Here is a 13,492-nt window from a genome sequence, read left to right as displayed (position 1 = left end):
TGACTTTAAAAAAAATCCTTTAAAGGATGTGGGTGTCGCTGGTTAGGCCAGCAGTTGTTGCCCATCCCTAGTTGCACTTCAGAAGGTGGTGGTGGTGGTGGTGAGTTGCCTTCTTGAACCACTGCAGTCCCTGAGGTGTAGATACACCCACCATGCTGTTAGGGAGAGAGTTCCAGGATTTTGATCAGTGATAGTGAAGGACTGGCAATATATTTCCAAGTTGGGATGCTGCGTGACTTGGAGGGGAACCTCCAGGTGGTGGGGTTCCCACCCAGGTGCTAGTGGTCGTGGGTTTAAAATGTGTTGCTTAAGAAATCTTGGCAAGTTACTGCAGTGCATCTTGTAGATGGTACATACGGCTGCCATTGTTCATCGGTTGTGGAGGGATTGAATTGTTTCTGGAAGGGGTAGCAATTGAGTGGACTGCTTTGTCCTGGATGGTGTCAAGCTTCTTGAATGTTGATGGAACTGCACTCATCCAGGCAAGTGAAGAGTATTCTATTACACTCCTGACTTGTGCCTTGTAAATGGTGGACAGGCTTTGAGGGTCCAGGTCTTTCTGCATTTGGACATGTACTGCTTCAGTATCTGAGGAGTCTTGAATGCTATCCCCACTTCTGACCTTATGATGGAAGGGAGGTCACTGATGAAACAGCTGAAGGTTGCTGGACCTAGGACACGACCCTGAGGAATTCCTGCAATGATGTTGTGAAGCTAAAATGGTTGACCTCCAACCACCACAACCAACTTCCTTTGTGCCAGGTATAACTCTTAACCAGCGGAGAGCTTTCCCCATGATTCCTGTTGACTCCCAGTTTTCTAGGGCTTCTTGTCAAATGCTGCCTTGATGTCAAGAGAAGTCTCTCTCACCTCACCGTTGGCATTCTTTTGTCCATGTTTGAACTAAGGCTGTAATGAGGTCAGGAGCTGTGCGACCCTGGTGGAACCCAAACTGGATGTCTGTGAGCAGGTTATTGCTGAGTAAGTGCCACTTGATAGTACTGTTGATGACTCATTCCATCACTTGCTGATGATGGGGGAGTAGACTGATGGGGCAATAATTGGCTGGATTGGATTTGTCCTGTTTCTGTGTACAGGCACCTGGGAAATTTTCCACATTGCTGGGTAGATGCCAGTGTCATAGCTGCACTGGAAAAGCTTGACTAGGGGTGCTGCACGTTTTGGAGCATAAATCTTCAGTAGTATTGCAGAATATTGTCAGGATCCATTTCCTTTGCAGTAACTAGTGCATTCAGCTGTTTCCTGATATCACGTGGAGTGAATTGTGTTGGCTGAGGACTGGCATCTGTGATGCTGGGACCTCCAGAGGAGACCAAGATGGCTCATCCATTTGGCACTTCTGGCTGAAAATTGTTGCAAATGCACAGATGTGCTGGGCTCCTCCATCATTGAGGAAAATATATATTTGTGGAGGTTATTAATGAAGGCACGCCTTCTCAATCTTGCCCCTCGCCTGAGGTGTGGTGAACCTCCAATTAAATCACCACTAGCTCTCTCCCCTCAAAGGGAAAGCAGCCAATGGTCATCTGGGACTCTGGCACCTTAACCAGGTTGACACCTCATTTTTGGGTATGTCTGGTGTTGTTCCGGGCATGGTTTCCTGCACTCTTCATTGAACTAGGGTTGATCCCTTGGCTTGGTGGTAATAGTAGATTGGATGATAAGCTGGGTCATGAGGTTGCAGATTGTGGTCGAGTACAATTCTGCTGCTGATGATGGCGCACAGCGCCTCATGGATGCCCAGTCTTAGTTGCTAGATCTGTTCTGAATCTATCTCATCTAGCATGATAGTGCCGCAGAACATGAAGGAGGGTCTCCACAATCTGACGACAGGACTCTGTCTCCACAAGGACTGTGCGATGGTCACTCCTACCAATTCTGTCAGGAACTGGTGCATCTGCAACAGGCAGGTTGGTGGGGATGAGGTCAAGTATGTTTTTCCCTCTTGTTGGTTTCCTCACCACGTGCTGCAGTCCCAGTCTAGCAGCTCAGCCTCTGGTGGTACTACCGAGCCACCTTTTGTGATGGACATTGAAGTCCCCCACCCAGAATATACTCTGTGCCCTTGCCACCTTTAGTGCTTCCTCCAAGTGATGTTCAACATGGAGGAGTACTGATTCATCAGCTGATGGTGGCCAGTACGTGGTAATCATTTTCATAGAATAATAGAATTTACAGTGCAGAAGGAGGCCATTCGGCTCATCGAGTCTGCACCGGCTCTTGGAAAGAGTACCCTACCCAAGCCCACACCTCCACCCTATCCCCATAACCCAGTAACTCCACCCAACACTAAGGGCAATTTTGGACACTAAGGGCAATTTGGCATGGCCAATCCACCTAACCTGCACATCTTTGGGCTGTGGGAGGAAACCGGAGCACCCGGAGGAAACCCATGCACGCACTGGGAGAATGTGCAGATTCTGCACAGACAGTGACCCAAGCCGGGAAACGAACCTGGGACCGTGGAACTGTGAAGCAATTGTGCTAACCACTATGCTACCGTGCTGCCCTATCAGCGGGAGGTTTCCTTGCCCATGTTTAACTGAAACCATGAGACTTCATGGGATCCAGAGTCGATGTTGAGACCTCCCAAGGCAACTCCCTCCTGACTGTATACCACTGTGCTGTCACCTCTGGTGAGACAAGACACACCCAGGAACGGTGATAGTGGTGTCTGGGATTCTGTAAAGTATGATTGTTAGGCTGTTGTTTGATTAGCCTGTGAGACAGCAACTTTGGCACAAGCCCCCAGGTGTTAGTAAGGCTGACTTTGCAAGGTCAACACGGCTGTTTGCCGTTGTCATTTCCAGTGTCCGGTTCGATGCCAGTTCGTTCCTTTTTTGTGTTTTTGCAGTGATTGCATACAAGAGTGGCTTGCTAGGCCATTTCAGAGGGCCTTTGCATGTCAACCACATTGTTGTAGGTCTGGAATCACATGTCAGCCAGACCAGGTAAGAATGGCAGATTCCTTCCCTAAAGGATGTTAATGAACCAGATAGGTTTTTACTACAATCTACAATGGTTTCATGGTCATCATTCTACTTTTATTTACAGATAATTTTATTGAGTTTAAATTCCACCACCTGCCGTGGTGGGATTCAAACTGGGTCCCTCGATTCCTAGTCCATCGACAAAACCACTACTCCACTGCCTCCCTTGGAAGTTCCTGCCTCCACCTGATGTCCATAAGCAACTTGGCGCTAACTAGATTGTGCCCAAGAAGCCTGTCCACTAATGTCGTCCACTGAGGTGTGTATCTGTGCTGGTGGACAATGGGGGTGACAGCTGTGATGCTTCAATGGTGATCTTGGAATTCTGAGGTTTCTTTGGCAGGGAGGGAATAAAGGAGGAGGGGGGGAGAAAGAGGAGGAGGAGGGGGGGGAGAAAGAGGAGGAGGGGGGGGAGAAAGAGGAGGAGGAGGAGGAGGGGGGAGGGGAGAAAGAGGAGGAGGAGGAGGAGGGGGGAGGGGAGAAAGAGGAGGAGGAGGAGGAGGGGGGAGGGGAGAAAGAGGAGGAGGAGGAGGGGGGGAGGGGAGAAAGAGGAGGAGGAGGAGGAGGGGGGGAGGGGAGAAAGAGGAGGAGGAGGAGGAGGGGGGGAGGGGAGAAAGAGGAGGAGGAGGAGGAGGGGGAGGGGAGAAAGAGGAGGAGGAGGAGGGGGGGAGGGGAGAAAGAGGAGGAGGAGGAGGAGGGGGAGGGGAGAAAGAGGAGGAGGAGGAGGGGGGAGGGGAGAAAGAGGAGGAGGAGGAGGAGGGGGGGAGGGGAGAAAGAGGAGGAGGAGGGGGGGAGGGGAGAAAGAGGAGGAGGAGGAGGAGGGGGGGAGGGGAGAAAGAGGAGGAGGAGGAGGAGGGGGGGAGGGGAGAAAGAGGAGGAGGAGGAGGGGGGGAGGGGAGGAGGAGGAGGAGGAGGGGGGGAGGGGAGAAAGAGGAGGAGGAGGAGGAGGGGGGGAGGGGAGGAGGAGGAGGAGGGGGGAGGGGAGGAGGAGGAGGAGGGGGGGAGGGGAGAAAGAGGAGGAGGAGGGGGGGAGGGGAGAAAGAGGAGGAGGAGGAGGAGGGGGGAGGGGAGAAAGAGGAGGAGGAGGAGGAGGGGGGAGGGGAGAAAGAGGAGGAGGAGGAGGAGGGGGGGAGGGGAGAAAGAGGAGGAGGAGGAGGAGGGGGGAGGGGAGAAAGAGGAGGAGGAGGAGGAGGGGGGAGGGGAGAAAGAGGAGGAGGAGGGGGGGAGGGGAGAAAGAGGAGGAGGAGGAGGAGGGGGGGGAGGGGAGAAAGAGGAGGAGGAGGAGGAGGGGGGAGGGGAGAAAGAGGAGGAGGAGGAGGAGGGGGGGAGGGGAGAAAGAGGAGGAGGAGGAGGAGGAGGGGGGGAGGGGAGAAAGAGGAGGAGGAGGAGGAGGAGGGGGGGAGGGGAGAAAGAGGAGGAGGAGGAGGGGGGAGGGGAGAAAGAGGAGGAGGAGGGGGGGGAGGGGAGAAAGAAGAGGAGGAGGAGGAGGGGGGGAGGGGAGAAAGAGGAGGAGGAGGAGGAGGGGGGGAGGGGAGAAAGAGGAGGAGGAGGAGGAGGGGGGGAGGGGAGAAAGAGGAGGAGGAGGAGGAGGAGGGGGGGAGGGGAGAAAGAGGAGGAGGAGGAGGGGGGGAGGGGAGAAAGAGGAGGAGGAGGAGGGGAGAAAGAGGAGGAGGAGGAGGAGGGGGGGAGGGGAGAAAGAAGAGGAGGAGGAGGAGGGGGGGAGGGGAGAAAGAGGAGGAGGAGGAGGAGGGGGGAGGGGAGAAAGAGGAGGAGGAGGAGGAGGGGGGGAGGGGAGAAAGAGGAGGAGGAGGAGGAGGGGGGAGGGGAGAAAGAGGAGGAGGAGGAGGAGGAGGAGGAGGAGGGGGGGAGGGGAGAAAGAGGAGGAGGAGGAGGAGGGGGGGAGGGGAGAAAGAGGAGGAGGAGGAGGAGGGGGAGGGGAGAAAGAGGAGGAGGAGGAGGAGGGGGGGAGGGGAGAAAGAGGAGGAGGAGGAGGAGGGGGGAGGGGAGAAAGAGGAGGAGGAGGAGGAGGGGGGGAGGGGAGAAAGAGGAGGAGGAGGAGGAGGGGGGGAGGGGAGAAAGAGGAGGAGGAGGAGGGGGGAGGGGAGAAAGAGGAGGAGGAGGAGGAGGGGGGGAGGGGAGAAAGAGGAGGAGGAGGAGGAGGGGGGAGGGGAGAAAGAGGAGGAGGAGGAGGAGGGGGGAGGGGAGAAAGAGGAGGAGGAGGGGGGGAGGGGAGAAAGAGGAGGAGGAGGAGGAGGAGGGGGGGAGGGGAGAAAGAGGAGGAGGAGGAGGAGGGGGGGAGGGGAGAAAGAGGAGGAGGAGGAGGAGGAGGAGGGGGGGAGGGGAGAAGAGAGGAGGAGGAGGAGGAGGGGGGGAGGGGAGAAAGAGGAGGAGGAGGAGGAGGGGGGAGGGGAGAAAGAGGAGGAGGAGGAGGGGGGGAGGGGAGAAAGAGGAGGAGGAGGAGGAGGGGGGGAGGGGAGAAAGAGGAGGAGGAGGAGGGGGGGAGGGGAGGAGGAGGAGGAGGAGGGGGGGGAGGGGAGAAAGAGGAGGAGGAGGAGGAGGGGGGAGGGGAGAAAGAGGAGGAGGAGGAGGAGGGGGGGAGGGGAGAAAGAGGAGGAGGAGGGGGGAGGGGAGAAAGAGGAGGAGGAGGAGGAGGGGGGGAGGGGAGAAAGAGGAGGAGGAGGAGGGGGGGAGGGGAGAAAGAGGAGGAGGAGGAGGAGGGGGGGAGGGGAGAAAGAGGAGGAGGAGGAGGAGGGGGGAGGGGAGAAAGAGGAGGAGGAGGAGGAGGGGGGGAGGGGAGAAAGAGGAGGAGGAGGAGGAGGGGGGAGGGGAGAAAGAGGAGGAGGAGGAGGAGGGGGGGAGGGGAGAAAGAGGAGGAGGAGGAGGAGGGGGGGAGGGGAGAAAGAGGAGGAGGAGGAGGAGGGGGGGAGGGGAGAAAGAGGAGGAGGAGGAGGGGAGGGGAGAAAGAGGAGGAGGAGGAGGAGGAGGAGGAGGGGGGGAGGGGAGAAAGAGGAGGAGGAGGAGGAGGGGGGGAGGGGTGAAAGAGGAGGAGGAGGAGGGGGGGAGGGGAGAAAGAGGAGGAGGAGGAGGGGGGAGGGGAGAAAGAGGAGGAGGAGGAGGGGGGGAGGGGAGAAAGAGGAGGAGGAGGAGGGGGGGAGGGGAGAAAGAGGAGGAGGAGGAGGGGGAGGAGGGGGGGAGGGGAGAAAGAGGAGGAGGAGGAGGGGGGGAGGGGAGAAAGAGGAGGAGGAGGAGGGGGGGAGGGGAGAAAGAGGAGGAGGAGGAGGGGGGGAGGGGAGAAAGAGGAGGAGGAGGAGGGGGGGAGGGGAGAAAGAGGAGGAGGAGGAGGGGGGGAGGGGAGAAAGAGGAGGAGGAGGAGGGGGGGAGGGGAGAAAGAGGAGGAGGAGGAGGGGGGGAGGGGAGAAAGAGGAGGAGGAGGAGGGGGGGAGGGGAGAAAGAGGAGGAGGAGGGGGGGCGCAAGAGGAGGGGGGGCGCAAGAGGAGGGGGGGCGCAAGAGGAGGGGGGGCGCAAGAGGAGGGGGGGCGCAAGAGGAGGGGGGGCGTAAGAGGAGGGGGGAGGGAGGGAGATAGGTAGATAGATAGATCAGGAAAATGGACTTGTGGTCAGTGAGGGGAAGGATCATTTTGTCTGACATGAACAACTCACGAGACTGGTCATCTGGATGAAGAGGGTGGTGGATCCTCATTTATGTGCCGCACGCCAACCTTGCTGTCAGTGACTGCTCTCTCCGGACAACCCGGCTCTTCATCTCTCTTTCGTATTCTCTCTCCCCGCCTCCGGATCTTGCCTCTTTCCTGCTCATTATCTTCTGTGGGAACAAACAGAGGGCTTTGTGAACTGTGCGCTGGATGGATTTTGGGGTGGTCTATAGGAGGTGGCATGTGTGGGCACCACACCTGGACATGAAGGGGTTATGCTGGTGGATGCCAGGAGGTTATGACGAACAAACATGAAGATTGGATGTGCGGAGGGTGCAAGGTGTCAGCCAGCGATTTTGTGGGGGGGTCGTGGGGTTTGAGAATTTGCGGGGTAGCAAGCAGAACTGATGCCAGGAAAGAGGTTGTAACTTGCCCTTGCAGCTCGGTGGAGATAGTTTGTGGTCCTTGTTATAATGCCGGCTGCTGCCACTGCCTCCCAAGTGATATTGCTGACCGTGGTGCTGGTCCTCCATCCCCCTGATCCTCCATCCCCCTGATCCTCCATCCCCCTCGCATAGACGACGTTGAGAAGCCTAGCCAGGTCGGCATTCCCAAACCGAGGAGCAGGTCTGTGCACTGCCATGCTTATCTGTTGACTGGAGTGAATGGCGAGGGAGCGTTTAAAAGGAGCTCACCCTTGTTAGTGGTGAGAAGTTGAGGCAGGAGTCTGGCCAATCAGCCGTCGAGAAGCTCATGGGGGGGGGCTCATTTTCGGCAATAAATTCTGTGAAATATGGGCCTCTATCTTGTCCTGGTGGCCATCGAGAAACACCCTGCCAATCACGGCCAAAATTACACTTCAAAATTTTACCGTTAAATTGCACTCTTTTTAAGATTAAGGGAGAGGGTGAAGCCTGGATGGAAGCAGCGGAGGGAAAGCATAATTTTAAAAATTCTCATCTCTGCCTTGTTTCAACTGCGTTCTCTGGTTCTAGTCTAACCAAATTTCTGCATCCAGCCTGTAAAATTGGTTCAGGATCAATACTAGTGACTAACATTCCATTTGCTTTCTTAAATCACTTGCATTACCTGCATACTAATTTTTCCTGACACCCAAATTCCTCCATACCTTGAGTTCTGGAATCCCTCCAATTAAGTAATATGCTGCTTTTCTATCCTTCCTGCCGAAGTGGACACGTTCACATTTTCTCCATTATACTGTACTCCCATCTATCAAATCTTTGCCCATTCGCTTACCTTATTGATGTCCCTTTGCAGATTTCAACGTCCTCTTTACAACTTAGTCCCCTACCTATCTTTGTGTCATCAGCAAATTTAGCAACCATGCATCTGGTCCCTTCATCCAAGTTATTGATATAGATTGTAAATAGTTGAGGCCCCAGCACTGTTCCCTGTGGCACTCCACTCATCACATCTTGCCAACCTGAAAATGACCTGCTCTCTGCTTTTTCCTTTTATTGGCTAATCAGTCCTCTATCCATGCTAATATGTTAGCCTATACACCATGAGCTCTTATTTTGCATCGTGCCTTTTGATGTGGCACCTTGTCAAATGCCTTCTGGAAATCTCCTTCATCCACATTGCTTGGTAGTTTCTCAAATAACACTAACTTAGAAAACCTGATTTCCCTTTCACAAAACCATGTTAACTTTGCTTGATTGCTTTGAGATTCTCTAAGTGCTCCACTGTAACCTCCTCCAAATAGATTAAAGTGCTTTCCTGGAAAAAATCTTAAGCTGATTGGCTTGTAGTTTCCTCTTTTCCATCTCCTTTCTTTCTTGAGAAGACAGATTCACTATTTCCAATCTGATGTGACCTTTCCAGAGTCTAGGGAATTTTAAAAATCAATGCATCTACCATCTCAGCAGCCGCTCTTTTTAAGACCCTCAGTCGATCAGGATCTGGGGACTTGTTAACTTTTAGTTCTAATAATTTTCTCAGTGTGATTTCTCAGTGTGCCATGGTGATTGTTTTATGTCCCTCTCTTATAACAAAGAAATGTACAGCACAGGAACAGGCCCTTCAGCCCTCCAAGCCCATGCCGACCATGCTGCCCGACTAAACTACAATCTTCTACACTTCCTGGGTCCGTATCCCTCTATTCCCATCCTATTCATGTATTTGTCAAGATGCCCCTTAATTGTCACTATCGTCCCTGCTTCCACCACCACCTCCGGTAGCGAGTTCCAGGCACCCACTACCTTCTGTTTATAAAAAAAAAAAAACTTGCCTCGTACATCTACTCTAAACCATGCCCCTCTCACCTTAAACCTATGCCCCCTAGTAATTGACCCCTCTACCCTGGGGAAAAGCCTCTGACTATCCACTCTGTCTATGCCCCTCATAATTTTGTAGACCTCGATCAGGTCGCCCTTCAACCTCCGTCGTTCCAGTGAGAACAAACCGAGTTTATTCAACTGCTCCTCGTAGCTAATGCCCTCCATACCAGGCAACATTCTGGTAAATCTCTTCTGCACCCTCTCTAAAGCCTCCACATCCTTCTGGTGTGTGGCGACCAGAATTGAACACTATAGTCCAAGTGTGGCCTAACTAAGGTTCTATACAGCTGCAACATGACTTGCCAATTCTTACACTCAATGCCCCGGCCAATGAAGGCAAGCATGCCGTATGTCTTCTTGACTACCTTCTCCACCTGTGTAGCCCCTTTCAGTGGCCTAGGTCTCTTTGACTTTCAATACTCTTGAGGGTTCTACCATTCACTGTATATTCCCTACCTGCATTAGACCTTCCAAAATGCATTACCTCACATTTGTCCGGATTAAACTCCATCTGCCATCTCTCCGCCCAAGTCTCCAAACAATCTAAACCCTGCTGTATCCTCTGACCGTCCTCATCGCTATCCGCAATTCCACTAACCTTTTATACCTCCTGATTTTCTGTTAATTGTATCCAGCCCACCGGATCCTCCTGCTTCCCATTGCAAGTTCCTTTTCAGCCCAGAGCAGATGTCCGGAACCCTGGCACTGGACAGGCAACACATCTGGACTGCTGCTCTCAGCAGCAAGTACTGTGACTGCCACTGGCCACCACTACATTCATTTCATCTCTCACTGCTTGAATGACTTCCTATACCATGGTGCCATGGTGAGTTTGTTCATCCACTCTGAAGCCACCACTTACCTGTACAGGCAAGAACTTTAAACTTATTGGACAAGTTAGGGCAGCACGGTAGCATTGTGGATAGCACAATTGCTTCACCGCTCCAGGGTCCCAGGTTCGATTCCGGCTTGTGTCACTGTCTGTGCGGAGTCTGCACATCCTCCCGGTGTGTGCGTGGGTTTCCTCCGGGTGCTCTGGGTTCCTCCCACAGTCCAAAGATGTACAGGTTAGGTGGATTGGCCATGATAAATTGCTCTTAGTGTCCAAAATTGCCCTTAGTGTTGGGTGGGGTTGTTGACGTTGGGTAGGGTGCTCTTTCCAAGAGCCGGTGCAGACTCGATGGGCCGAATGGCCTCCTTCTGCACTGTAAATTCTATGATAAACTCTATGATAAAGTACAAAGGCTGAGATTCGTTCTCTTCTATCTTGTACGTCCCCATACCTACACCACTCACAGCTGCCTGTTCCTGACCATTGACCAAATCAGAAGAATGTATCCTACGGGTGTGACTATCTCATTGGTTCAAGGTGGCCAGGTAACTTTTCCCCCTCCCTGATGCATGCATCGTTTGCAGATTGACATCCAGTTCAATGACTCTGAGCTGAAGGTTCTCAAGCTACGGACACTTGTTTGCCCTGGCTCACTCCAGTGCACAGTAACTCTCATTTTGCAGTTGCAACACCTCCTGCCCTGTGATCTTTAACTTGTGTTAATTAATTTATAACGATTACACTCGGTTGTTCCCAATAATCTTTACTCTGCCAATAAACCTTACTGCAATTAATAAAACCCTACAGTTACTAATACATTACATGATTTTGAAGACAAATAAGCAAAATTGTAACCAGCTAATCTCCTCTCCATTTTCCTGTGATGTCGCACTTTGATTTCTCTCAGAGTATGGCCACCCTGCTCTGGCACCACAGTGGACTGGATTGAATAGCTTTTCTATCTTTTTAAAAAAAAAAAAAAAAAAATTGAGTACCAAACTCTTTTTTTTTTCCAATTAAGGGGCTATTTAGCATGGCCATTATACCTAGCCTGCACATCTGTGAGATGTGGGGTGCAAACTCCACATGGACAGTGGGCCGGGATCGAAACCAGATCCTCGGCACCGTGAGGCAGCAATGCTAACCACTGTGCCACCATGCTGCCTTGAATAGCTTTTGTAAATGGATCTCTTTCTCTCGTAGGCCATTTGGCCCATCAAATCTGCACCACCATTCAAATGAAATCAGGACAGATCTGATATGATCCTCAACTCCACGCTCCTGCCGTATCCCCATAACCCTTGATTCTTTTACTGATTTAAAAATCTGTCTGTCTCGGCCTTGAAAATAATGAACCAGCCACTACAGCTCTCTGTGGTAATGAATTCCACAGAGTCACTGAGCGAATACTCTCAGAAGAAATTTCTCCTAATCACTGTTTTAAATGGGCAACCACTTACTTTGATATAATGCATCTGGTCCTAGAGTCTCCCACCAGGGGAAACAACCTCTCGGCATCTACCCTGTCGAGCCCCCTGAGAAGAGAGTGACTGCCCTTGACATCAAGGCAGCATTTGACTAAGTATGGCATAAAGGAGCCCCAGCTAAACTGGAGTCAATGGGAATCCGGGGGAAAACTCCCCGCTGGTTGGAGTCATACCTGGCATAAAGGAAGACGTTTGTGGTGGTTGGAGGTCAATCATCTCAGCACAAAGACATCACTGCAGGAGTTCTCAGGGTAGTGTCCAAGGCCCAATCATCTTCAGCTGCTTCATCAACGACCTGCTTCCATCATAAGGTCAGAAGTGGGGATGTTTGCGGATGACTGCACAAATGTTCAGCACCATTCACGGATCCTCAGATAATGAACCGGTCTGTCTATGTCCAAATGCAGCAAGGCCTGGACAATATCTAGGCTTGGGCTGACAAGTGGCAAGTTACATTCACACCACACAAGTGTCAGGCAATAACCATTTCCTGCAAGAGAGGATCTAACCATCGCCCCTTGACATTTAATGGCATTACCATCGCTGAATCCCCCACAATCGACATCCTGAGGGTTACCATTTATCAGAAACTGAACTGGACTAGCCACATTAATGCTGTGGCTACCAGGGCAGGTCAAAGACTAGGAATCCTACAGCCAGTAACTCGCCTCCTGACCCCCCAAAGTCTGTCCACCATCTACAAGGCACAAGTCAGGAGTGTTATGTATTACACGCCACTTGCCTGAATGAGTGCAGCTCCAACAACACAAGAAGCTCGAAGCAGGCAGCACGGTGGTGCAGTGGTTAGCATTGCTGCCACACGGCACAGGTTTCAAAGTGGGAGGAAGAGTTGGAAGAGCTCCGGAGAGTGACTGCCTCCAACTCGTGCGCGAGGTTGGAGCTGATACAGCTGAAGGTGGTATACACAGCACACCTCACGAGGGCGAGGCTGAGCCGATTCTTGAAGGAGTAGATGTGTGTGAGCGTTGCGCGGGGGGACACGTTCATATGTTTTGGTCCTATCCAAAGCTAGAGGATTACTGGAAGGAGGTTTTTAGGGTAATTTCTAAAGTGGTGCACATGAAACTGGACCCGGGCCCCCGGGAGGCCATATTCGGGGTGTCGGACCAGCCAGGGTTGGAAACTGGTGCGGAGGCAGATGTTGTAGCCTTCGCCTCGTTAATCGCTCTAAGTCGGATCCTGATGGGTTGGAGAGCAATCTCTCCACCCTGTGCCCTGGCGTGGCGGGGGGACCTGTTGGGATTCTTGACTCTTGAGAAGGTTAAGTTTGAACTGAGGGGAAGGATGGAGGGGTTTGACAATTCATGGGCATTATTCATCATGCACTTTCAAGAATTGGATAACATCGAACATTAGGTGGGGGGAGGGGGGCTGTGTGTATTAATGGTGACTATGGGTGTTTCCTGATTCTTTTATGTTATTTGTTTATGTGAACATGCGGGCTAATTTTTGGTGTTTGGTGGGAGGATGGGATCGTTGTTATTGATATGGGGATTGACATATTTGTAACTGATTATTGTTTATTGTTGGTGGGTATAAATTTAGGGGAAAAGATGAAAAAGGAGGAGAATAAAAAAATATTTAAAACAAAAGCCATGTTTTAAACAAAGCTTATTTATTAACACTACAACTAAACTAGATTCGAATCAACTTACTAAGATACAAATATTACAAAATACACTAAAACTATTATTCTGTCTACAGAGCATCTGAAAACACGACTACACTCTATCCTGCCTAATCACTTGCTCCCCAAATCAAGGCGTCACGTGATTCATGTGTGTGTGCTCATGATCACCATCTAGTGGTTGGAAGCATTCGCATCAAATTGTTAACCCTTCATTTACTATACAATATACATATTGTCACAATGATGACACTGTATTCAGATGTGTGGGCAAGGTCTGGAATTCCCACCTCTTCAAAACCTACCATTTTTATCAAGCTTTTTGGGCACACATTCTAATATAATCTTGGGTAACTTGGTGTCAAATATGTTTAATAATGCTGGGTAGCTTGGTGTCAAATATGTTTAATGCTCCTGTAAAATACCATGGGACAATTCTTATGTCTCAAGTGCTATGTAACAATTGTATCTCCAGGGCTTAGGGTCTTGATCAACAGGTGGATTGACAAACCTTTTTTTAAATAAATTTCCGTACCCAATTCATTTTTTCCAATTAAGGAG

At 51.7% G+C, this 13,492-nt stretch overlaps 1 protein-coding gene across 3 annotated transcripts in view; it reads left to right on the top strand.

Annotated features, from left to right (window-relative positions):
* LOC140429575 (hippocampus abundant transcript-like protein 1) overlaps window positions 1-13,492 on the top strand; it is a 123,633-nt gene that overhangs the window by 23,815 nt on the left and 86,326 nt on the right. Inside the window, exon 1 of one of the 3 annotated variants that reach the window (XM_072516760.1) lies at window positions 3,241-3,270. The exons of the other annotated variants lie outside the window; for them this stretch is intronic. Coding sequence (XP_072372861.1) covers window positions 3,256-3,270 — 15 coding nt within the window. The 5' untranslated portion in view covers window positions 3,241-3,255. Of the gene's footprint in view, window positions 1-3,240; window positions 3,271-13,492 lie in introns of those variants that run through there. 3 annotated transcript variants of the gene reach the window in all.

The sequence above is a fragment of the Scyliorhinus torazame genome, chromosome 9 (genome assembly GCF_047496885.1).
Source record: "Scyliorhinus torazame isolate Kashiwa2021f chromosome 9, sScyTor2.1, whole genome shotgun sequence".
Lineage (NCBI taxonomy): Eukaryota > Metazoa > Chordata > Chondrichthyes > Carcharhiniformes > Scyliorhinidae > Scyliorhinus > Scyliorhinus torazame.
This window is presented reverse-complemented; position numbering and strand designations above follow the sequence as displayed.